This window comes from Elgaria multicarinata, chromosome 5 (genome assembly GCF_023053635.1).
Source record: "Elgaria multicarinata webbii isolate HBS135686 ecotype San Diego chromosome 5, rElgMul1.1.pri, whole genome shotgun sequence".
Taxonomy (NCBI): domain Eukaryota; kingdom Metazoa; phylum Chordata; class Lepidosauria; order Squamata; family Anguidae; genus Elgaria; species Elgaria multicarinata.
Genome location: NC_086175.1, coordinates 59,178,311 through 59,203,433, shown reverse-complemented (window position 1 = coordinate 59,203,433; position 25,123 = coordinate 59,178,311). Strand labels below are relative to the sequence as shown.

Genomic DNA, 25,123 nt, shown 5'->3' with positions numbered 1-25,123 from the left:
TAGCTTTTTATATTCAGAAAGACTGTTGAGTTGGCAAATCTCTCCTGAGAGGCCATTCCACAGTCTGGGAGCAGCAGAAGAGAGGGTCCTCTGGGTAATACTTGTCAGCCTAATTTTGGCAGGCTGAAGTAGATTCTTCCCAGAGGACCTGAGTGTGCAGGGCGGATTGTACAGGAGAAGGCGATCCCACAGGTAGCCTGGACCCAAACCATGTAGGGCTTTAAAGGTAATAACCAACACTTCATACTTCGCCCGGAAACTAATTGGCAGACAGTGAAGTGATTTTAAAGCTGGTGTGGAAAGAGGAGAACTGTGTGAAAATGCTGCAGAAGGAGGGGTGATTGAAACGAAATCAACGTCTCCCTTATTTGAACAGAGAAGCAACTTAGGATCCAAGCCTCTAAGTCTGCACAAATGACTAAGTTTCAAAATGCATTCTATTACTACGTCTGGGAAAGAGAGAGGAAAAAAACCACCTCAGAATACCTGAACTGAGGAGGACTGTGAACTCCAGTGTAGATTTGTTCTCTTGCAGCTTCTGGTCTAAAGGAATTACACCTCACCTAAGACAGGTAGATAGACAAACAAACAAATAAGCCAATGAATTAACTAATTCCTGCAATCCTAAATGCAGTCCATGTTAAATCAGTCTGTTTACAACTAGGATGCTAGGGCAGAAACTTGCAACTAGAGTCAACTAAAGCATATTTGAATTCAACCTTGCAACACAAACTACACATTCCTAAGTTTTCCTGCGAAGTTCCTTCCCATTCAGTGGGTGAGAGGCCATACAAGAATGGGCTAACCATTCTTCCAGTAAGAAAGCAGTGCCAAAACAAATGTAACACTCCTTTCTGTGAGAAGTGTCCCTCAGAGTTGTTCTCCTTTCCTCATTTTCCTTGCTCCTTTCTTTTTTCCCCTTCTCAGTGTCTTTGCTTATTCAGGATAAAGGGTATGAGAAAATGGAACTGACAAGATGAAGGAAAAGAGATGAAAACTACCCCCTCAGAAAAAAAAAATACAGTTGACAAAAGGCTCTGAGTTAACAAAGTTCTTTTTGTAATCAAGCAAAATTGTCTGTTCACCATTAAGTGAGCAGCTAAATATGCACATCTATTCCGAAAGGCCGTTTTTTGTAATACTCACATGAGCATAACTCAGAAAGAAGAGCTGATTGTGGGTGAAGTCAATGCCTGGTAATAGGGCTTCTTCCTCTCCTTGTCTGTTTTCTTTGATCCACTTCCTATAGGCCTGATGAGAGGCACAATGAGCGCATGTAAGTAGGTGCAAATTCCATCAGCCGTTGTTACCACAGCATTGTCTTTCAATTTGGGTTTTTTTTTAGGTGGGGGAGCTTTGAAGCAAAAGAGCTGCCTACCCTGAAAGCCTCTCGCAAACCTCCATTATCTGCAATGTTTTCTGCCAAAGTCCTCTTTCCTTTTACCTGGTGGAATGAAAAAAATATAATGAATTAAGCCAATTAGAAAAAGGCCCATGACAAAGGTTTTGATGAGATTGTAAAAAATAATACAAGATCTACACACAATTTACATAACTTACATTCAAGCCTGCTTTCTTCCAATAATAGCTGTTATACTGATTGACCATACATTTTGTTTTCTCTTTAAATTTTTCTTCAGAGGTCAAAGTCCACCAGGGATCCATATTTCCATTCTTGTCATATTTACGGCCTGCATTTTCACGTTCAACAACAATAATAACAATCAATGTTGTATGTAATAATTAATATGAATATGAGGATTTATTTTTTTAAAAGGCACATTTCTCAAAACAGCACGCGTACATGTTGCTTATCTTAATTTACCTCCTTAGATGGGGAAAACATACATGTTACTTGCTCTTGTATATTTTGGAGGGAAAGAAGTGTATAACATCACTTACAGTGGCCTAGTTCAGACAACATGCTAAACCATGCTGCTCAACCGCAAAATAGTTAAGGGAATGCATGCATTCCCTTAACTATTTTGTGGTTAAGCAGCATGGTTTAGAATGTTGTCTGAAGCAGGCCATTGACTTCAAAGATAACATAACCTCCAACAAGTATAGAAGGAGTAGCAACAATCAACCAATCAATCAATGCCAGCTCCAGGTTCTTGAGGGCCCGTGAGCAAGACACCCACGTTTAACTGCCATTGTCACCAACTACCCTTGCCCCTCTTTCTCATCATTGTTTCCACTTGCTGGTTTGACAAGCAGAGAGCCAGTGAGCATCTACTGCTCCACCTTTTCACCACCATGGGTAAACAAGAAGGTTACAATGAAGAGACAGAACAACTCCAGAGGGATCTTGTCACCTGCTAGGGTATGGAACCTTGGCAAGTGCCCAACAATAACTTTGACACCAGCCCTGAGGAGCAATATTTCCCCCAACTTGCTTTGTGTGTGTTTTCGCTATCTCAGAGAATACTTAGAGTGTCAGCACACAGGGGAAAATCAGGTTTGCTTACCATCGCTTCTCCATCCCTGCTTTTTTCCCTCATTACTTCCTCTTTTGAAAGAGGAAGTAAACAACTTGCACCTGGCCCATTCAGTGGGCCATTTTGATCCCACTGCTTCTCCTGCACACAGCAGGAAATAGCGGCAACTTCTGTCTTTATTTTAAGTCAGACTTACTGGGGGAGAGGGGCTGCCATGCAAAGAAGGCTAGAAGGGGCGGGAGGCATGCAGGAGGCAGACAACATTGTGAGAGAGACCCGCCTAAATACTTAGTTCATGCTTAGGGTCAGAAAGTGTGAATTTGTTAAGTTCAACTTGAAATGCACAATGACAAATTCCTCATCCATCCCTAACTCATAACTCCTATGGCCTGCACTATTTCTTTCCACCTTTATACTCCTTGAAAACTAGGAAGTGCAGACCCTGAGTACAGAGCATTAGTCTTTTGTGCAACGGCATCCCAACATTCAACAGAAGCTTACTTCATTAGAGAGAGAGAGATTGATTGATAGATAGATAGATAGATAGATAGATAGATAGATAGATAGATATGCCTTCCTAGAACAAAGTCCTTTAAAAAGCCTAGGAGAAGAGAAATGGCTTCACCTGGTGACAAAAACTATCAGTGAGAGCGCCAGGCAAGCCTCCTCGGCGAGGGCATTCCATATATGGGATTCCACCACTGAGAAGGCCCTCTCTCTTGAAGACACCTGCCTAACTTCATTCAGCAGAGATACCCAGAGGGCAGCCATCAAAGATAAACTACAGATCCAGGCAGATACCTATGGGAGGGGACATTTTGAAGGGTCCTATAGAGAAGGCTGAGGTTCTAGTTGAAATCTGTGAGGCAGTAAAATAGGTGCAGGGCAGAAAGGGATGCATTGCATATCTCAGTTGGGATTGAATTTACTTCTCTTGAATGCCATAGCACAAAAGGGTGGGCCAGTATGCTAGTTGTGACACTAAGGCAGCTCCACCAAATATTTTCAGAGGCTCTACCACCACCACCACCATCATCACCACCCACATCCCTTTACTTCGTTGCCACATGGATGAGGGCTGTGGAGTTCATTTAAATACCAAGGCTTCATAGAAATGTTTGCAAACAGGAATGCTTCATTAAGTGGAATGAGTAGGGGCTTAATGAATCTGGAGGGTTACGGATGTTCAACCCTTGCTCCAAACTCTTCATTTGCTGTATAATCCACAATCCCTGGACATTTGTAACACTGTTTTCCTACTGCTGTTATGGAAATGACATGAAAGTAAATGCAAATTATGGAGCTGTTAAGCTACAATAAGGGGAAGAGATCACAGCTGGTGATGAACTTCATCATAAAATACTAGATGTGTGTGCTCTGGCAGAGTTTCATAGTTGAGAGAAACCTCTGCCTTCAGACCAATATAAATAAATACAACAATAATTATGCCATTGTTTCAAACTATATTTATCACAATCCAGAAGTTTATTCTTTGGGGGCAGGCTGGGGTAAGAGGGCTAAAACACAATGCACATGTGTCTACCTAGTCATGGGCCTTATTCCTAGGTAAATATCATAGGGTTTTAATTGTCGTCATATTTTCTAATCAATGAATAAACCAGTCAGACAATTACTCACCATTATTATCAAACCCGTGGGTAAACTCATGCCCAACAATGACTCCAATTGCACCATAGCTCAAAGACCTGTAAAATAAAGGAGCAATTTGCTTCAAAATGTATAAATTCTAATGAGCATCAAAACAGATGGAAGTGACAATGGAATAGAGTGCAGTTCAATTTACCATCAAAAATTGAAATCCAAAAATGTTCTGTGTATGTGGAACCCACAAATACCTCATACAAATTCTTGAAGTACTGGACATGGTGTGTGTGTTTTGAATTAACAGTTTCTTTGGATGTTTTTATATTAATGGACAAATCACACTTGAGAGTTACATTTATATCAACAGTTTCCATATCTTTTCACAATTAACCTTTTGTAATCAATTACCACCCCGTAGTACCAAGGGAACTGCATTTGTCAAGGTATAGCAAAGGAAGATATAGTTCCCTTAGCAACTGTACCTTCTAATCATACAAAAGAAGAGAGGAAAGAAAGAGGACGAAGAGGTAATTAAATAATCAAAAGTACCTTGTAGCATTAATTTTCACCTTGGCAACAATGCAGAAAAAAATATGGATTGTAAACCGCCTTAAGTCCAAGATGAAGCAGGTTATAAATAAAATACATACATTATTGTCAATCCTACCAGGCTGAGGGTTGCAATCAACCATTAAGAATAAGTTGGTTGTGCCTAATGAGCATTTGTTTTGTTTTGTTTTAGTTTAATTGTTATACTTATTTATTACTAGGGCAATGACAAGAATGAAGCTGCACATATAACACTAAAAACATTAAAGGCCTTGCCATATTTAAATATTCACAACAGAAGAAAAATAGAGGGGAAAGACAGATGTGTAAGATCAGAGGCAAGTACCTAAATGTCTCAATAAAAGGAGGCAAGCGGATGCCATGAGATAAAGCCTTGCAATGGCAGGTATCAGCCAGCGAGACACTGGCCTTAGCTAGACCAGCAGTTATCCCAGGCTGATACCCGGAATCACCCCTGTGTGTCCAGATGATACAGCCCTACACTTTGAGCCAGAGACTGCGAGCGTGTGGCCCATTTCTGTGGCTTTTCCTGGGTCTGTGTGATTACTCACGCGGAGCCGGGAGCCACGCGGAGCCCATCGGGGCTGTGGGGGGAGAGGGGAAATCAATTTTTTGAAAAACAACACCTACCTGGAGTCGCTCGAGTGCTGCCGGCTCCTTTAAAAATTTAAAAATGGCGAGCACGACACCTCTCTTCTTGAGGTCATCACACCTTATGTGTAAATGAGGGTGAGATCTCGCGTTATTCATAACGCGAAATCTCCCCTCCTCTCCCCCAGAACAACAGGTACATCTAGCTAAGGCCTGGGTGCAGTCAGTGAATACAAAATACAATTTTGGGTTTATGAAGGGCCAAATGGCCAGGGGAGTGAAGAAAGTGCAAAGAGGCACAAGCAGAGAAGAGCCTAGAGACACGTGGGAAGAACAGAAAGAACACAAACATATGCAACATTGAATGCATCATTTGCAGTGATGTCACATTAAAATATTAAATCCAAGCTCAGGGGAGCCCAGTCTGGATTGGGACCACACTTGGTTTCAATTTTTAAAAAATAACTTGATATCATTTAATGACACGCATAGGTCCTCAGAAGGCAACTGAAGACGTTTAAAGAGATCACAAGAAGAAAAGGACAGCTAATATAGAATGTTTCTAGACCTAATTTCTAATGCCCAGCTATAGATGAGGAGAATAGATAAGAAATGTTAATTCTAAGCAGTTCGTTATATTAAAAAAATGTTTTGGATTGTGTGGTGTGTGTGTGTGTGTGTGTGTGTGTGTTTAAATTCAGCTGCTTTTCTAGAACTTGAAGCATTTCATAGTTAGCTAAGGCAACATCGTAGAGCATAAGTTAATGACATACAGGTATTGTGATACAAGAAGAGACTGACGTTTTCAAAGTATCTTTCATGCAGTTTAATGATCCGTAACATGCTAATTGCTTTCAGAGTCAAACCTAAAACCTATGATTTAATTTCTATCCTGGCCTTTTATTTTGTTATGTCTTCCACAAAAGGTAGTTTATGTGTCATAAAATGCTCCGTAGTGATATGTGTTTTTTTTCTATTAGTGCAGAATTCCATTATAGGCCTGAGGTTAAAATTATACATTTCAACAATGGAAGCATCCCACTCTGTGACAAGTTTATTATTTTATATTGTATTGTAGACAGTTGTGGCATCAGATACAGAATACAATCTTAAGAGTAAGGCTGTTCAAACTTTTGATAATATCAAGCAGCATATCTAGAATACAAAACAAATCCAGATCTCTGACCTTTTCTCCAGGACTGAGCAATATTAGAACTGCAAAACACCCACTGTGTTATTTGGCCATGTAAATACTCTGAACATTGTGCTATTGGCAGTGAAGCATCTCACAATGGGTGAGTACGTGTGATGTCATGAAATATTCACAAGCATGTCAAGTTTTCAAGAAACAAAGGTATCAGAATGCTTACAATCTCCTTTCTGGAAAGAAAGGGTCAGTTGTCAGTTTGGTTGGGATAGCTTTGTGGGGCAGACTGAAGGCAGGAAAGAGATCCCAGGAGATAGGAAAGCTAAGAGACAGAGAACCCAAAGGCAAGGTAGGCAGAAAAACTGGAGAATAGGCAGAAGACTGAAAAACAGGAACCCAAACAAAAGGTAGGTGAAGAAGGAGGCTTGAAGAAAATGGCAAAGAAGATCTGGAATTGATGTAAGAACTGACCAATAAGAAAGCGGGAGGTGGGAGCTGAATTTCACACATTGTGCTGTTTCAGAGGACCATATCTCAACTTAATAAGCCAAGACATGAATGAGTCTTATGGGGCAACTCATAGCCCCTTTGCACTTCTCTTCATGATTGGAGCAAACAAACCAGGACCTTTTCTATTAGCTATAGTTTCCCATTACGTCCAAGTCTGGAAACTATGGTTAATGGCTTTGGATCAAGTCAATATTTGCAACAGGCAACTCTGAACTGTGGCTTAATAGCCTGGCTTGTTCTGAAGCTGTTAAACATTAGGAAGCAGGACATTGTAAGTATAATACAATATTTTGAAAAGAAAGAAGTCCGCTAGAGAAGGTCATGCACATACTTCACTTCATACCTTCTATTTCACACATAGGCGTGAGCAAGGGGTGTGCCAGGTGTGCTCAGGCACACCCTAATGTTTCAAGCAATAAGCTTGAGGGAGCCGTTGTGTAGGGCCCATTGATACTTAATCCAGAGGGGATCCAGATGAACTGGGAAAAGTCCTCCAGCTGCTCCGCTGCTGCTGCTCCTGACAGCATGCCATTGCTCTAGACAGCAGGAGCGAAAAGGAATCGTTCTGCTGGGAGCCTTTAAAGAAGCAAGGAGGAGGGCCCCCAAAGGCTAATATCGCCTCGTAAGCCACTCCTCTGGCCAATATCATTACAAAGCCCCACCAAAGCTGGGTCTTGAGGAACATGTCCTCATTCCCCACCCCCTCACCTGCAATGGCCCTCCCATAGTCAGGCAAGCTGAACACAGAGTAGGGCATCAGTTCTACAGTATTTAACAAATAAATGAATAAAAATAATGTCCTTTATGACTGAGTATTCAATAAATGTTTGGCCTTTAAAAAACAACTTGGGTGCACACTCTAATGAAATGTGATGCTCATGCCTATGATTTCACAGCTAAATGTTACTTCTCTTGCACCCAACCACTCATGGACAGATCATGAAGCGTGAATTCTCAGCCTCTGCCCAACGAGCATTTTGAAGAAAAGAAGGTGTTTTTTTTCTTGCGTAACTATAACTTGCATAACTGGAGATGGTATTCTACAGATAAAGTTTAGCCCCACTTGTAGCCAGGCCTCATGATTTAAGACCTGAACCCTCAGAGATACTAATTGTTCAATACATCTAAACCTCATGTCCTTTGAGGCTATCAATGCATGTCCAAGCTGCCAACTTGAATGGATTTTGAGGAAACATGATTTTCCATATGAAAAACTGTGTAAGGGCTTTGTTCATATATATGAATATGTAAATGGAAATTGTTTCTCCTAAGTCCCACTGAAATTATATTGTGTGTGTGTGATGATGATGATGATGATGATGTGTGCGTGTGTGCTTAATGGCAGTTTCTAGGAAGATCTACTCCTTGATCCTTCTGTTAGTGTAAGAAGAATGTTCCCTTCAGGTTTCTTCAGTTATAATTGCTACTGGTGAGGAAGCTTTATGAATACTTAATTCAAGTCTGCCTTAGGCCTGCTTTTATTTGACACCAAGCTAAGCTGAAAGCAGCAGAAAACCAAGATATTATTTTCTAAATAAATCAATGGCCATTTCAGATTCAGACACTGTGTCCTTTGGCATTAAAACTGACTATCCCTCAGAGTAGCAGTTGTTCATACCGCTTTTTTGTTTTTGATTTGCTTTTTGCAATGCAAAAAATAAACATAAAACAGCAATACAATATAACAAAAAGTTGTCTGTTTTCTCAAGTACTTCTTCTATGTACAATAATACTGGCATGCTGTATCAAATTATTTGTCAAGTTATTTCCCTTACAGCAACCCCTTTTCATACCCATACAGTATTTCAATTATAACTTTTTCTTTTTTTACCTGGGATATTCTGTTCCCCAAAAGAAAGGCTTCTGGAGTTCTCCTGCTGGGAATCCTGTGGTGTGTGTTTTTAAAATAAAACAAAATAAATAAATAGATGATGATGATGATGATAATTTCAATCCAATTGAATAATGAAGCCAGAGCTTTTCTAAGACATTTTTACAAAGCAGGCCTCTGCTATTTTCCACATTCAAGGTCAATAGAGTTAATCAAAAGGTGAACATAATGTATATGAATCAGGAACGCAATATGCCCTTGTAAATGAAGCAGACATCAAGGCCAGACAGGGAAATTGCAAAACACATTGAATAAAAGCTTTTACCAAACATTTTGGGGTTGTTTTGTATGAGTTTTTGTGCGTGTAAAATTGGTAGCAATTAAAAAAATAGAATCAATGCTCAAGTGAGTGGCTTACGAGTCATACACAGAGGCAGTATCATTATATCTATGAGCTGGCTTGTGGAATGATTTGGGTGGGTCATGCTATTACCCAAATCTGGCTTCATTGGTAGCTATAGATGGACTAAAAACAAATTGTATAATGACCTATATAATCAAAACACTAATTTTGATGCATGTGCAGGGTATTATCTACTCAGCCCACAGTTTCAAAATGGTTCTCACCAATTTATCAAAAGAATGGTAGATTAAGAAGCAGAACAGGAAAGGCTAATTTAGTATACAGATGAGTTGTGAGGGCATACTCCATTGTCTGATATAGATGGCTAAAATGAAAGCCAAGGAATTACCAAAGGGGCAGTCAGGATTATTTACTGCAGGAGCAACAAAGGGCCATTAAGATGCAATTACCACCTGTTTGGGCACTATGTATTGTGGCATAAACTTTCAGTTGGATTTACTATATGACTGAAAAACTGTCAAATATGGGCTTTGCGTGGCAAAAACGGGTCAAGTGTGAACTGTGTGATAAGGGAATCATCCAATCACTGTACCATAGGCCAAACTCTGCATAGACCCAATTAAGAAGCCCACAGGAGCTGCATTACTTAGCTCTTACTTTCAGTAAATGCTCCCCTTTCAGGGATGAAACAAAAGTACCCACTCTATAACTTGTGAGCTACAAAAAAGGCTAGAACTACACTACTGCTTTATAGCAGTATTGAATGCACTGATAACTGTTGAGGTACATTACACATTCCATATACCATCTTTCTTCATTGTGTTATTTCATGCTTTTTATTTCACAGTATCCAAAATACCACAACAAATATCATTGTGTGCCCTACAAGGTCTAAACATGGAAGAAGAATACAGCATTACCATGATGGGTCATAATTATTTGACACAAGGTGTAGATCTGGCCAAATTATTGGCAGTGATGAGGGCTGGTCATTGCAAACACTGGTCACCATTTTCCTCACGTTTGCTTTTCAAAGAGCCCAGCTGGAATGCTGAACACCCTCACTGGCAAGCAAGTCTTTTATTACTCTCGTAGAACTATTTCTAAAAAGTATGTGCATCATCCTATTGGAAGGGCATGCTTTCAGCACTTTCCTTGCAGCGTTATTTCAAGGGATACATGAAATGTAACTCATGTCAAGTGAAGTAACAAGCAGTATGCTCCTTTGGCCTGCCCATCTGCTGTCTGCTGGCTGTTGTTCCCTTGCTGCAATTACCACCTGTTTTGGCACTGATGTATGAGACGGAAAAACGGTAAAAACTGATTTTCTAGGGACTGCAGTCTCTCTAATGGTCCATTGTTGTTTAGAACTTGTCAAATACGCTTATTTCTATGCTGTAAAAACAAATTAATTACACCAGCACGGGGAGCAAGGCTTCCTTGATCCATATTTTTCTAACCTTTGTAGCACATCTGAAAGTGTGAGCTCCAATTATTGGCACCTAGCCATTCTAACGAAATACTTTTTATATACTGTGGAAGAAATAAATATACTAAGGCCTAAGCATTACAGTTTTTATTTTCAGGAGCTTTTCCTCACAGGTCCAACACTTTTGAGTATTTTAGAGAGTACCATCACAATACCTGATGGAACGCCTCTCCCGACATGAACCTACCCATACACTGTGCTCAACATTCAAGGTCCTCCTCCAATGGCAACAAGAGATAGGGTCTTTTCTATGGTGGCTCCCCAATTGTGGAACAATCTCCCTGATGAGGCCTGTCTGGCGCCGACATTGTTTTTGTATGTTTTTGTGATTTTAAATTTTTGTATATTGTTTTTAAGTGTTTTTATCCTATGCAAACGGCTCAGAGAGCCTTGGCTATGGGGTGGTATACAAATGTTAATAATAATAATAATAATAATAATAATAATAATAATAATAATCTGTTACCATAAACCAGGAGTTAAAATAATATGCTTTAGGGCTGGGCTGTCATACTACAATGATTTCTGTAATGGGATACACAACATAATAGGGTAGAGTAAAATATAATCCGTCCATCCATTGAGAAAAAATGCTCAGATGTACATCTACTTTTGCATATGTAGGAGCTCAGCTACAGCTGGAAACTCATACCCACTTATTATTATTATTATTATTATTATTATTATTATTATTATTATTCATTAATAAAGTGTCTAAACAAGAGTCCTGTGGCACCTATTTTTTATTTATTTATCTATTTATTTATTATTACATTTATATTCCAGGTGTTTTTCCCCCTCTCACAAGGAACCCAAGGCAGCTTACATGGTCTTCCTCCTCTCCATTTTATCCTCACAACAACCCTGTAAGATAGGTTAGGCTGAGAGTCAATGACTGACCCAAAGTCACCCAGTGAGCTTCATGGATGAATAGGGTCCAGAACCTGGCTCTCCTGAGTCCCAATCCAATACTCTACTACACCACACCTTGAAGACTAACACTTTTATTATAGCATAAGATTTCATTAACTAGAGTTAATACCTCCTAATACCTCCTAATTTAGCAGGTATTTGGTCGGAGAGGGGGTGGGCAGAAAAGGAAATTTTGGTAAGTAGGTCAAAAGTAAATGAAAATACAAAAGTTATAGATTATGGTAATTACATTGAATCTTGAATGTATGCAAAGTCAGTACATGCTAACATTCATGTTAATATTGAAAATAACACAAACACTCTGGTACGGATAAGCAAATTAACACCTGTAATGGGATATAAACCTGTTATAACAATTCAGGTTATGGGTGATAGAATTGAACTTCTTGATAAGTTGTAATTCAGCAGTTTCATAGCTACCCCTCTGGAAATAAATCTTCAGAGATTTATAAGTGACAGAGTCCCTGCCCGCAGGCTCACAATATAACAAACAAAAGGAATACAAAAGGAATTAGGAAGGAAGAAGAGAGGATATATATCCACTTCATATCCTGTTTTGCTATGCTAAAGGTACGTTCAAGGTGTTGTACCAAGTAAAATTAACAAAGCTAAGCTAAAATGCAATTTTTAATATGAAGCCCTCAAAAAATAAACAGCAGCAATTAAACAGCAACAATAAAAGAGCAAAAATACAGATAAAAGCTTGAATGACATCATTCGGAGATTTGAAATGAGGTGATCCCAAATTATTGTTTTCAGGCACTGTGGCTTTGGAGATTGCAGCACTGGGTTGCTTCTAGATCACTACTACATGTGGAACATTAACATGCAACATGTGTCAAGCTCACTTTTTATTTAAAAAAGAAAGAAAAAGACTAAACAAATGGAGTAGTACTAAAACACACATCTAAAAACACAAAACCTCTGCAGACTACTGAACTGTAAATTTCCAATGTTTATTTCATTAAAATAATAGGTGGATATGCACAATAAAATGAAGGTGATGGCAACAGAACTTTCCTCCCATTCTTTTTCTAAAAGGATGGGAAGTAAATTGCCTTCCCATCTTTCTCTCTTTATTCCAGAAGAGGAGGCAGGAAATACTTAGCTCTCATCCCATGGAATAGGAACTGTGCCACCCTCCCAGTCTCCACACTTTCTATAAGAAAGAGCAGAAGGGTGGCTTGACTTAACTTCCTTCCTGGTGTTTTCAAAGCAGGTTGGAAACACAGCATGTGATTGCTCTTCTTTCATCTCTGCTGCCTAGTGAAGTTTCCAATCCTGTCCGCTGGCCTAACAGAAACCCGGCTTTTACAACAGCACTTTTACAGTGCTCATTTAATGGTGGGGAAGGGACTACTTAGACTAAATATAAGTGATACTGCCATTCTAGACAAAACGTGGATGAGTCCTGGGCTCTTCTCACTTCCACACGTCAATTTCATCACCCTGTTCAGACAACACACTAAGCCATGGTGGTTCAGTACATTGAGCAAAACATTATGGCTTAGCATGCCGTGTGAACCATGACTTAGTGTGTCATGTGAACCATTTCTACCATGGTGGCTACAAAACCACAGTTTAAACATGCTCACTAACCATTAAGGGTTAGTGGCCTAAACATGGCTAAGCATGTTGTCTGAACAAGCCCAACAACTACTAAGAACTCAAAGAGTGGCCCTTTGGGTCAACGCCTCTGGCTGCTTCTCTGAGCCCTTTCCCTCCTAGAAAACGTAAGGACTAGTTCAGAGAACTCCCATTACGTATTATGTAGGCGAAAGCTACTGATTTTTTTCTATTTCATTTTTTTTTTTTTTTGCTAACTAGTTACTATTTTTCAGCAAACCTGCATACTAATTCAAGGAGTCTTCAGCCATCTGTGGATTGTTACCAATAAACGTCTGCATAATATCTCTGCATGTTCCATTGAGTTCAGGAATAATAATAATAATAATAATAATAATAATAATAATAATAATAATAATAATATAGAAAAGGCACTTAAAAAAGAACATATAGCAAAATGTATCTTAAAGTTTTCATAAAGTTTTGTGGATATGGATGTGAACACACACACACACATGCATGCTAGCCAAACAAAAACCTATCTTAGTGGTTTATAAGTCCAATTCAGACATTCATTTCTATTAATAGGTCTTCAAATGTCATTTAACTGTTGAGGGTTGCCAAATTAATTTTGACTTAAGTGCAATTAATGGGATGTTCTAATGAAGGTCGTATTTAAGATTGATTAGCTCATTGATTACTTAAGCAAGACAAACTCATTACACTTTAATTTAGCTTAAATATCTACCAGTGAAATGACATGCCATGTACCTTGTGAAAATAATCTATCAAATATAATTAGCAATAGTCCATTTTCAAAAATAAATGAATTAATGAGTATTAAAATTAACAAATAATAAGTATATGTAAAAGTTACAAATTATGGAATGAAGTTTAACAAATGACTATGGAACAAAATCAGTACTGACCTTGGGAATTTGGTTAGTGAAAGTTTAAAAAATGAAGGGAAAGAAACTAAATCCTCATAAAATATGGATGCCTTCAAACTCACTCAAATAGTTACCATATCCTGGAAATTCATTTCTTTTCTAAGGGGTTTATACTGAAACATTTATGTCTTTATGTATTTGATTATCCTGCCCTCTCTCCAGGGTGCTCAGGGTTTTCCCCACCACTTAATCATTATAATAACCCTGTAAGGTAGGTTAGAGTGAGAGGTTGAACATAAGATGAACCATGCTGGGTCAAGGGTCCATCTAGTCCAATATTCTATACACTCAATGGCCAAACAGATGTTGACCAGGAACCACAAGCAGGACACAAATGCAACAGCACCCTCCTGCCCATGTTCCCCAGTAACTTGTGTACATAGGCATACTGCCTCTGATCCTGGAAGTAGCACATAGCCATCAGGACTAGTAGCCAGTGAGAGCTTTCTTCTCCAAGACTACCCCCCTTTGGGTGGCCATCACTACATCTTGTGGTAGCGAATTCGATAGTTTAACTATGCGTTGCGTGAAGAAGTCTTATAGAGAACACCTAGTACCAAACACATGAAAGTGTTCTCTAGACCTTGTGCATCATCTTGGGGGTGGAGCTAGCCCACATAGTCTAGAAATCTTCTTTACTTGTTGGGTACCTGAGTGAGTAGCCCAAGGTCATTCAGTGAGAGAACTTGTCAGGATTCTATTGATCAGGTCGAAGATATGTAATGTTTTCTTGATATGATGCATGGTCTGATCATGCTATTGAGAAGGGTGTCTTTGTCTGGATGTGTGCCATGGGTATACTTCAGCTCCATCTACGTACTTCTTTCAAAAATACAGGTTGAAGCCATGTTGATAATCTCGCTCTACATCACGTTTGTACTGTTCTTTTGGTATTAGGGGCAAGGTCAAGTTGTGTAACAAGACTGCAGTCCTTCAAAAAGTTATTTCAAAGAATGCTTTGCGGGAAGTGCCATAAAAAAGGACCACTTGGAGCCCACTTCATTGACTTTCCAATGCCAGGTGAAGATGTCTTTATTCTCTAGGCCAGGAATGGGCAACTTATGGCCTTCCCAAAGTTTTGGCCTACAACTTCCATCATTCCTCACCATTAGCTACGCTCACTACAGATGATGTTTAAAGCTGCATTTAAGGCTAAGAGGAGTACTACAGAGAAGACATGCAAAGGCAAAATTATGAGTAACAAACAAACAAAAAGGGAAGAATTGGACATTAAGAAAATGGAAACAGCTTGAATCTTTTAATTAGCAAGCCTACTTGAACGTGTAAATTCCAGAATGACTCTACCCATTAGTATCAGGAAGCTGGTGGGTTACTTTTAAAAGTGCTTTCTCATCAAGAAGCTCCTGATTAGCCAGTCACTTCAAGGATACCTGCAGAAAAGTACAGCAGCTGTGTGAAAAATCTCCTGCCTTCTTAATGGCTAGAATGTGGCAGCTTGTGTCTCTTAGCATTTATTTGGGTTCCAAACACCCCAGAACATTCCTTCTAGAACATCTACAACAAATGCCATCCACATGTCCAATTTGATACCCAGATATTAATTTTTAAAAAATGTTAAATACTCATCTATATTGATCAGGCACTTACTCAAAACTAATTTTAATAGTTCATTATTCAATAAAGATATAAATTTATATCTCTCTAAAGAAAAATCTTAGTCTTCATATTATGTATCAGGAGAATGAACATATCCCTAGTAAACATCTGTAAGAATCTAACAGATGTGCTCAGTGCCTTTTACATATTTGGACTGTTCTAAAAATGTTTTATCATCTCACTATTTTAGGACAGAAATGCATCTGCAATAAATTTATTTTCTGAAAATGTTATGAATATAAATGTGTTTACATATAATGAAAGCTAGGGAAAATGCTTATTGAAAACATTTGTTTTTCTATATTAAAATCTTAGGTTATATTTTGTGCTAGTTTTATCTTTGTACTTTATGGAGATAGCATGTTTCCCTTAGCACGAAATTGGCAGCACAAGAAACAGTCCCTCAAACAGGAAGGTAACACATAGCATGGCACTTCTGTCCTACCCATTTTTATCCCTGTAAGGTGTCATCCTGAGGCTCTTGAGAACATTTAACATATAAAAGCTGAAGTATAGCTTCCAGATCTCACCCATGGGTGGAATCTATGAGTACCAGGACTTATCTGTTGTTTGGATTTCACTATAGTTCAAGATTAAGGGGCTGGAGCATCTCCCCTATGAAGAAGGTTACAACAACTGGGATTGTTTAGCTTGGGAAAAAGGAGGCTAAGGGGAGACCTGATAGAGGTGGACAAAATTATGCAGGGTGTGGAGAATGTGGATAGGGAGACACTTTTCTCCCTCTCTCAAAATACTGGAACTCGGGGTCATCGCATGAAGCTGATTGGTGGGAGATTCAGGACAAATTAAAGGAAGTACTTCTTCACACAGCGCATGGCTAAACTACAGAATTCACTACCACAAGATGTAGTTATGTCCACCTACTTGGAAGGCTTTAGAAGGGGGTTGGATAAATTCCTGGAGGAGAAAGCTATCAATGGCTACTAGCCCTGATGGTTGCGTACTCTCTCTCCAGTATCCAAGGCAGTAAGCCTGTGTGCACCAGTGGCTGGGGAACATGGGTGGGAGGGTGCTGTTGCACCATGTCCTGCTTGTTCATCCCTGGCCGATGGCTGGTTGGCCACTGTGTGAACAGAGTGCTGGACTAGATAGACCCTTGGTCGGATCCAGCATGGTGCTTCTTATGTTCTTAAGTTTATGACCCTACTTTACTAATGTAGTGCTGGCTCCAGGTTTCTGAAGTGCTGTCCAGTCCAATGGCTCTCAAGTTTAAAGTTAAAGAACCATAAGAAGTGTTGCTCATCAACCATTAGTACTTGAACAGCAGAAACAACCGGCAGGAACACAAAAGCAAACACCCACACCCACATGCTTACCAGGGCTTTCTTTTTCAGTTTCCTTGTGGGATCACGAAGGGCTCCTTTACATGACAGACACATGGTTTGAAACAAGGGAGCACCTCCCTCCCTCCTTGGCATGTGTGCAAAGAAGCAGGAATGGGGAGTCTTGTTTTCGTTGCTTAACTTGTGCCATACTGTTTCCTTGCAGCCCCCAAGAAAGCTACGACTTACTTCTGAGCAGATGTAAGATTTTGCGGTAAGTCTGCAACCCTAGGCACACATACTTCGAAGTAAGCCCCACTGAACTTAATGGGGTGCTCTGAATCAACAGAGGACATTGATGCTGAGCTTGGTAGGGTGGGGAATCAGATCTGTCTCCCTTCATTGTAGAGAGGCATTTTATGGCGTTATCCCTCCAATTGGCCTGCAATTGAGAAATGTACTCAAGCATTTACATGGTTTGAATCAAGAAAAGTTCTTCCTCGACAAATTCATAGCACCACAATTGCACACTGACGATGCGGCACCTTTAACTTTTATTACTAGTTTATCTCCAATCTTTTTGGAAGCAGTATAAAAGGGGAAATGTGTGGGAGGTTGACGACATTGTATAAAGAACCTGCAAACTTCCGTGAGTGACCAATCATGAGCGTGCAATAAATCGGTCATGTAGAGACATCCTTGGTCATAGTCTCACATACTATAGGAAGTATTCATTGTTAGTCTAGACATATTTAAATTATAACCGTTTCTAATTTTGCATCTATATTTATAAACTAGCATATGTAAGTTTTTATGCAAATCGTTGCTGTCTTTTTTGGTGATGCATTTCCTCTGCTTTTGGCAATTCATAAGAGGCCACCCTAGTCTACTTCTTTGAGGCTCAATTTTGTAACTGGCTTCAGTTGCTAGAATTTGAGGATTCTATGTCACAAGCCTGAAGTCTTCCCATTGCTGACATTGGAGATTATAATCACCTTGATGTAAGTGAGCACACTGAAATATGCATCCCTAGTATGCTGGGACCTCGATACAGCAGCAGGCCATCACTAAACAAGACCAGTTCATGCCTCATGAATTTGTTGACTCCTAAAAACAGCTTTTTAAAAAGACAGTGAACAGTGAGATCCCAAGGTCAAATGCGACAGATACAAAATGGTCAGCAGGAGAGAGAGAAACAGAGTCCAACTGCTTGCATGGCCATGACTGATTGGTTACGTTTGACAGCCCTCAGCTTCTTGATACTGTTAGACACAGCTGAGTGTGAAATCCTACATCAGGAACCCTGACTTTTTGATACAGCTTTGTTTAATCTGCTACAGCAAGATAGCTCTGGGACCCAGATCACGCTGAGATGAAAAAGGGCTTAAAGCAGAATATTTAATGATTCAGTAATGACTAATAGAAAGGAAACACTTTTCATAGTGCACATCTACATACAAGAACTTGTGCTGAACTTTGCAGGGGAAGGCAGTTTTTCTTCCACATTTTCCTGAGTCAACTAAAGAAAACAGTCAAATCAGTCTTAAATAACCTTCGTAAGTAAAAAGAAGAAGGGTGGGGGAAATGACTCAATAAAATAAGGCATAGTGGGGCGGGGTGGAATCCGAAAGAAACAAAATAAAATAATTTCCGAATAAGTCACTTGAAGAGTGATTCAAAGTAAGTTTACTGCTTAATACTACTACTCAGTCCTGTCTAGCTGATGGATCTGTTTTATGAATGACTAGCTGATATGCCCGGTGTTGATCAGGTCCATGAATAATGTTTATAATATTTATTTGATAAATAATAAATTTCTCTGCAATTTCTTCATCTTTCGGTTGGTTGTTTTTTTAGTTTGATTGAGTTAGTAAATTGTTTTGTTAGAATAATGGGAAATCGTGTTAATAAGAACTGTATTTTAAATTTGAGCTTCATGACAAATCACATTTTTTGTTTTACCTGATATGCCTACACCTCCCATCATGCCTTGGCATGGAGCAGCCATCTAAACTTCAAAAACAATCAGGACACACAACACCCTTTCTACCAGCTAAAAAAGATGCAAACCTAAGCATATATTTTCAAGATATACCCAACATTGCCCAGATATCTGAATAACATATAGCAGGGAAGTGGATGTGGGGAACTGTTGTATTCATGTGATCTTAAGTTATTATTATGAAAAAAGGAAAGCAGCCAGAACACAGAATACTTTATTGGCATAATGCCCACAATGCTATACGGTACTCTGAACAGCTTGATTCTCTGCACATTTATTCAAAAGAGAGGCCTCCTTTGTTCAGTGGTGCTTAGTCCCAGGTGAGTGTGCAAACTGCTTAGGGGTATTTTTAAATATGGTCAGTAATAATAATAATAATAATAATAATAAATAGGATTGCAGCCTAAGGCAGCTCTACTAAGTGATGAATGCCTGGGAAATGTTTTGCCAGAATTCCATAACATTTTGAATTGAATGCTTAGATTTTATTTTAAAAAGAAGATCCGCTTAGTTACAGCGCATGTTTGTAACTCATATTCTAAGCGATCCAAACATTCCTTAACCTGTAAAAATGAAACCAAACAGTCATGGTGGTGGTGATGGCTGCTCCTCCAAAATCTAAATAAACATGGGAGCTACTGCTGCATGATTGGTTCCATGTGCACTAGTGATATTGCTATAGGAACCACATGGGGTATGCAGAGACCATGTTATTTCCCAAAGCAACGGCACCCTTAAAAACATAAGAGCCCTGCTGGAACAGAGCAAGGGTCCATCTAATCCAGCATGCTGTTCATACAGGGCCAACCAACTGTCAACAGGAAACCCACAAACAGGATGTGAGTGAAACAGCACCCTCCTGCCTTGTTCCCCAGCAATTGGTATACACAGTCTTACTGCCTCTGATACTGAAGGTAGCACATAGCTATCAGGACTACTAGCCATTGATAGTCTTCTCCAGGAATCTGTCTGACAGCATTTTAAAGCCATCTAAATTGGTGGCCATCACCCTTCCTGGAGGAAAGGGTATTGCTATGGTATAGGAAGTAACCATGTCATCTGCCCATCCCACATGCCTCCTATACGTGGAACCTGATCGCATAGAAGCAACCCTCAATCTGCAATGGTAATGTATTAATCTGCCCTTAGACCTACGATAGCAGCAGCTAATACTATTTTTCTTATTGGCACAGACCTCATTTTCTATTGGGGATTCCTGTGTCAAAAGATGAGGCTCTGATGTTCCAGGAAAGGATGCTGCTTCCAGAAGATGAAAGATGGTTCCCTCACCCCACCCCACCCCTGTAAATAATTAAACTGTAATTTTAAACAGCCAAGTACTCACTGATCTGGTTTGTAGATGCACTATAAAAGGCATTGACAGTCGTTGGACTAGTAAACCACCTGTAGAAACAGTAAGAGCAAGTTAGATCTTATGGGTTTGTATACAAAATAAAGATCTTGAATTCTGTGAAACAAGTAACAAAAGAAAAGATGCAATTAGACATGCAAAAGGTCAAGGCATTACTCCAACATGCATTCCCCTTTTGTGATGCTACTCAAAATCATACAAAATGTATGGCAACAAAACGCTGGTGCTTTCAATGAGCAGCCGTCTTTTTCATTCTCCGGGCACAGTAATGACAAGCGCTTTTTCATTCTCATGGCAGATCTTTACATAGTAACAGATTAATTCTAGCATAACTGTAACTCACCTGCCTGTGGCATTGCTGAGAGGCATATGTCACACGGCCCATCAAAAAAATTCTAAAGGCCTCCTAATTGTTGAGTATTATGCATTATGCCCAATTTGGCCATGTCTAGACTACTCTCAATTTTCCACTACAAAGTCCTAATCTCCTGGGTCCAGTGCACAGATACACTACACACAGAGAGAGCACACACACACAAAAAGTGATTATAATAGCATACACAGTAGGGCTTCAGGTGTGAAGGAAATCAATATTTAAAACTTAGTAAATGGATGAAAAATTGATGATCTTTAAAACTTAAATCCAATACGACATGTAACTTGCAATGGAGCATATGCCAAGGCTGATGTGATATGCAGGGAGCCATAAGCATCCCTATCCTAAAATGAAATCAGGAAACAAAGTAAATATAGCAGTGATCATAAGAAGGAGATGACTGAAATCTAAGAAAGAGAGTGTTCTGTGAGGAGAAAGCTCCTTTACTAGACTCCCTTCCTCTCAATCATTTTTTTTAATCCCTATGATTCTGGAGTAAAACAGCATCAGAATACAGCAGTGTAACAGTATCCATAATTAATGGATTTGTTGACAACAATTTCTTAGCCTGTTTTGATAATGTTTTTAAACTGGCAATGTATGTTCCTGTACAGTACTCTGTGTTTCTGTATTAATTATTATTAATTATGATGATGATGAAGGAATTAATTGACTGAAATGTCAAATAACAATACAATATGAATACCTTAAATACCCATCTTTAAATATCTACAGACAATTATTATTGGCCCTGAAGAATTTATTTAGGATACATGGGAAGCATTACCTAATTCTCTCCCTCCCTACTAATAAAATGATAAGATGGCAGATATATTTTGTAGGATAATAGAAGCCAGAAGATGACTGACATCTATGCTGAGGAGTCAGGAGAAAACATTTAGCAGGGTTGACTGCATTCCAATTTCAGAGTCATTTATGGCAGCAGCCAAATAAACTAATCTAAAATGCAGGCTCACAGCTGCTTATAAAGAAGTGCCCTTACCCAGGACAACACTGAATGACTTTTGCAATGACCTGCAGGGGCACATTTGACACACTGGACACTTTTATTGAAAATTTAAAATGCCATTGCACATTTCAAGTCTCTACCATGGTCTCAACCTTTGACATCATCTCTTTATTCATAGCTGCTTCGACTGTCTCAAAGCTTCCCTTCTGCCTAAAAGCTCCATCCTGCGAGCGTTTTATTGCACGCTCATTACTGGGCACTCACAGAGTTTGCTCAGGTCTCTCACATGACATTGTCTGCCCGCCCCTTCTGGCCTTCCCTGTACAACAACAAAAAAAACCTCATTAAGTCCGAGGTTTTTTTAAACTCAGAATTGCTGCTCTCTCCTGCTGTGTGCAGGAGAAGCAGCGCCATTAGATCAGTGGACTCAATGGTCCTCGTGCTCATTCCGTACTTCCTCTTCTTGAAAGAGGAAGTAACTTGAGGAAGGAAAACATGGGCGGAGAAGCGAGATAGGGAGCGTGTTAACCCCCAGTGTGATGGAGCTTTAAGTTCTAACACAGGAGAGTTCTACCAGATTTAACCAAGAGACATCAAAGTATCCTAAAAGAGTTGCTCCCACAGCAACTGCAACCTCCACTGGCAAAATCCAAAAGTAGTCACAATTCTGCCTCACGAAGACAAATTTTCTGCACACATTATCACACCCACAAAGGAAACAGCATTCACATGTCCACTTAAAATGATCTCACCCCTGTCCTTCACTGAATCTACATGCAGATAGAGATGCAACACCAATCGACGCTTCCTACGTTTATAGAACAGAGAAGGCAGATTAGAAATGTATGTTTCTACTGTTTACAGAAATTGACACTGGTGTAGGGACTGTATCTTGGGAGAAGCGATCCTTAGAAACTAGTTCAAGGATCTGTCCATAGAAGATAAATTTGTCATCTAGCTGAAAAAAGGTGATGCCTGATATTATATTTTTTTAAAAGTAGAATGAGACTTAAGCCCCATAAATATAAAGATTGCGTGGGGAAGGGGTGACATTAAGCAGCCCTTGAAGGAGAAAAAAGAATTGAGATAAGCTCAATTGCATTCTACCTCATGAGGAGTTAGAGAATAATTCCCTTCCTTTTAAAATGTAGCAGTGATGGGGGACGATTCACAGGGGGGAGCCCTAAAGTTGTACATTTCAGGGATTATCTGCCAATTAATTTCACCTTCAGCGACATTTCCCATCATACGATGAATCTCTTCAGGATATATTAGCGCAGCTAATAGCCACTTCCAGAAGAATGGAGGAGCAAGGGTGTTTATCTCCTCTTTCATGGAAACTCATGGTGAGTTAAATATACTATGGTTTACTGAACTATGGTACAGAAGAGTCTCAAAATGATCCCTTCAGGGTTATCTCTTACCATTTCAACATATGCCTCCAGAACAATGACTTCAATATCACTGCAGCAATTGCTAAGATTTTTGTATTGTGTCGCAAATCATAGATGGAAAGGGTTGGATATTTAGATTTTTCTCATGCCTGCTATTAGTAGGGATTCATGGATTTTGTAAAATCTGTCCCATCTGTGTTTTGCAGATTATCTTGTGCCTTTCTTTCTATCATCCACTCATTGGCAAAATCAGATTTTTCCCAATTTCCTGAATTTGCGCAAATTCATATTTGTGTAAATTCACACTTGTGGAAATGCGCACCCACCCACCCAAAATGTGCAAATCCCTCCAAAATGCACATTTTCATGTTTTAGCCTATAAGGGAAATGTCCATTTTCATCCTGTTTTTTTTAAAGTATTTTTCTATGAATAAATTTGCATAAAATTTTGGAAAGTATATATGTGTGTGTGTGTGTGTCTCAGGAAAAGCAAGTTAACAGTAGAATCTGCAGGTCAGATTCATAGAAATCCCAACTAATTTGATTCCATTGCAGTCCCTAGCTATTGGGTACTAGGAATGGATGGAAGCACCCCAATCTTTCCTGCACGCCTCTGTTTGCTGTGCTGTGTGAGCCACTGGATGGTCCACAAATGCCTGGTGACTGACCAATTGTTCCCTCAGTGAACTGTGATTATTCCTAAATATGATTGCTCATTCTTTTATGTAAATGGACTTTTACGCAAATGGCAGCTATAAAGTGGCAATTCACACAAGATTACACTGTGAATGGGCAGAGTCCACGGAATCCAGTCTGGTAGCTGAGCAGGTGGATATCTGTTAGACTCCACCCACTTAGATATCTGTGACATCCCTATTAGGCCCCATATTATTTTCTCCACCAAATATTATCAGTGTTGATTATCTACTGAGAGATGGTACAAATTAGTTCAACTCTCATCTACCAGATACTCTGTGTGTGTGGGAATTTTATCATCCAATTTGAGATCATTCACACAGTATTAGACGTAAGATCATAGAATCATAGAATAGTAGAGTTGGAAGGGGCCTACAAGGCCATCGAGTCCAACCCCCTGCCCAATGCATATCTTGAATTGTATATAATAATAACAAAGACATTCTCTGAGCACCTGCTCTTATGTAGCCAAAACGGCACCATCCAGGTATCAGAGGCATGTGGGCACAGAATGCTCACCAAGGATTCTTGGACAGAGAGAAGGGAAAACCAAAGGGAAGAAGGACTAGAATGGAGTATCCTGGAAGAAGGCGTAGTTTATCTGGCTAGTTGTGACACTGAACAGGAGCCCTCCACATGGCAACATTTTGTTTCAGGTCCCACATGTTTTCTCTGATGCTAGACAGTACCCAGACTTTGTCCAAAAGCTGATGTTAGCAGAATACATGGGGCATATAACACTACTTAAAGCAATATATGGACCACAAGAAACACAACAGGTTGTAACTGGCAGGAAATCAAGACTTTTTTTCTGAAAGCGCTGAATGACAGTGGACTTGAAACCAGGCAGAAGCCTACTGTAATTGGGAAATATGCTGATTATTAGCAAGGACGGATGCAGATCCATCTCATATTACTCACTCACAGGATATGTAGGCCTCCTCCTCCTCTCTCCACCCACCACCTACCCCCAGTCTCGCAAACCTACATTCCTTTGGAGACCAGTCAAAACTTCAGACTGATGACCATGGGAAAGCATCATATTTTCAAAGAGGGTTCTTTCACCAGGCCAAACTAAATCAGGGTTACAGCCAATGTTCTGCAAGCAGAAAAAGTACAAGTGGTGTCATTGTTCCACTAGCAGTTGCACAAGCGCTAGTAGAACAGCTAGCACAATTAGCAGAAGCAACACAGAGCCTAATAAAGTCCTAATGAGGTTTGAAATAGCTTGTGGAATGGCAAGTGAAATGGCTTGCGGAATTCATGTTTTTGGATGGAGCAGTCTCAGATTCTATTGGAATATGACATCTATTGAACTTGAGGGGATGGAATTAAGCCTAGTCAATTATCTGTTAAGTCCACACACCACTGCTATACGTAGCTGCTAGTAACTAAGTTAGTAATAGGAGCATTGCCTCT

The 25,123-nt window shown here is 39.6% G+C and overlaps 1 protein-coding gene across 1 annotated transcript in view; it reads right to left on the bottom strand.

The window, feature by feature from the left end:
- The window catches only part of PHEX (phosphate regulating endopeptidase X-linked), a 112,509-nt gene that overhangs the window by 5,164 nt on the left and 82,222 nt on the right, over window positions 1–25,123 (bottom strand). Inside the window, exons 15-21 of the mRNA XM_063126472.1 lie at window positions 20,242–20,300; window positions 8,693–8,747; window positions 4,077–4,144; window positions 1,561–1,691; window positions 1,379–1,444; window positions 1,147–1,251; window positions 487–563 (exon numbers count right to left, since the gene is read on the bottom strand). Of these exons, the coding sequence (XP_062982542.1) occupies window positions 487–563; window positions 1,147–1,251; window positions 1,379–1,444; window positions 1,561–1,691; window positions 4,077–4,144; window positions 8,693–8,747; window positions 20,242–20,300 (561 nt within the window). The remainder of the gene's footprint in view (window positions 1–486; window positions 564–1,146; window positions 1,252–1,378; window positions 1,445–1,560; window positions 1,692–4,076; window positions 4,145–8,692; window positions 8,748–20,241; window positions 20,301–25,123) is intronic.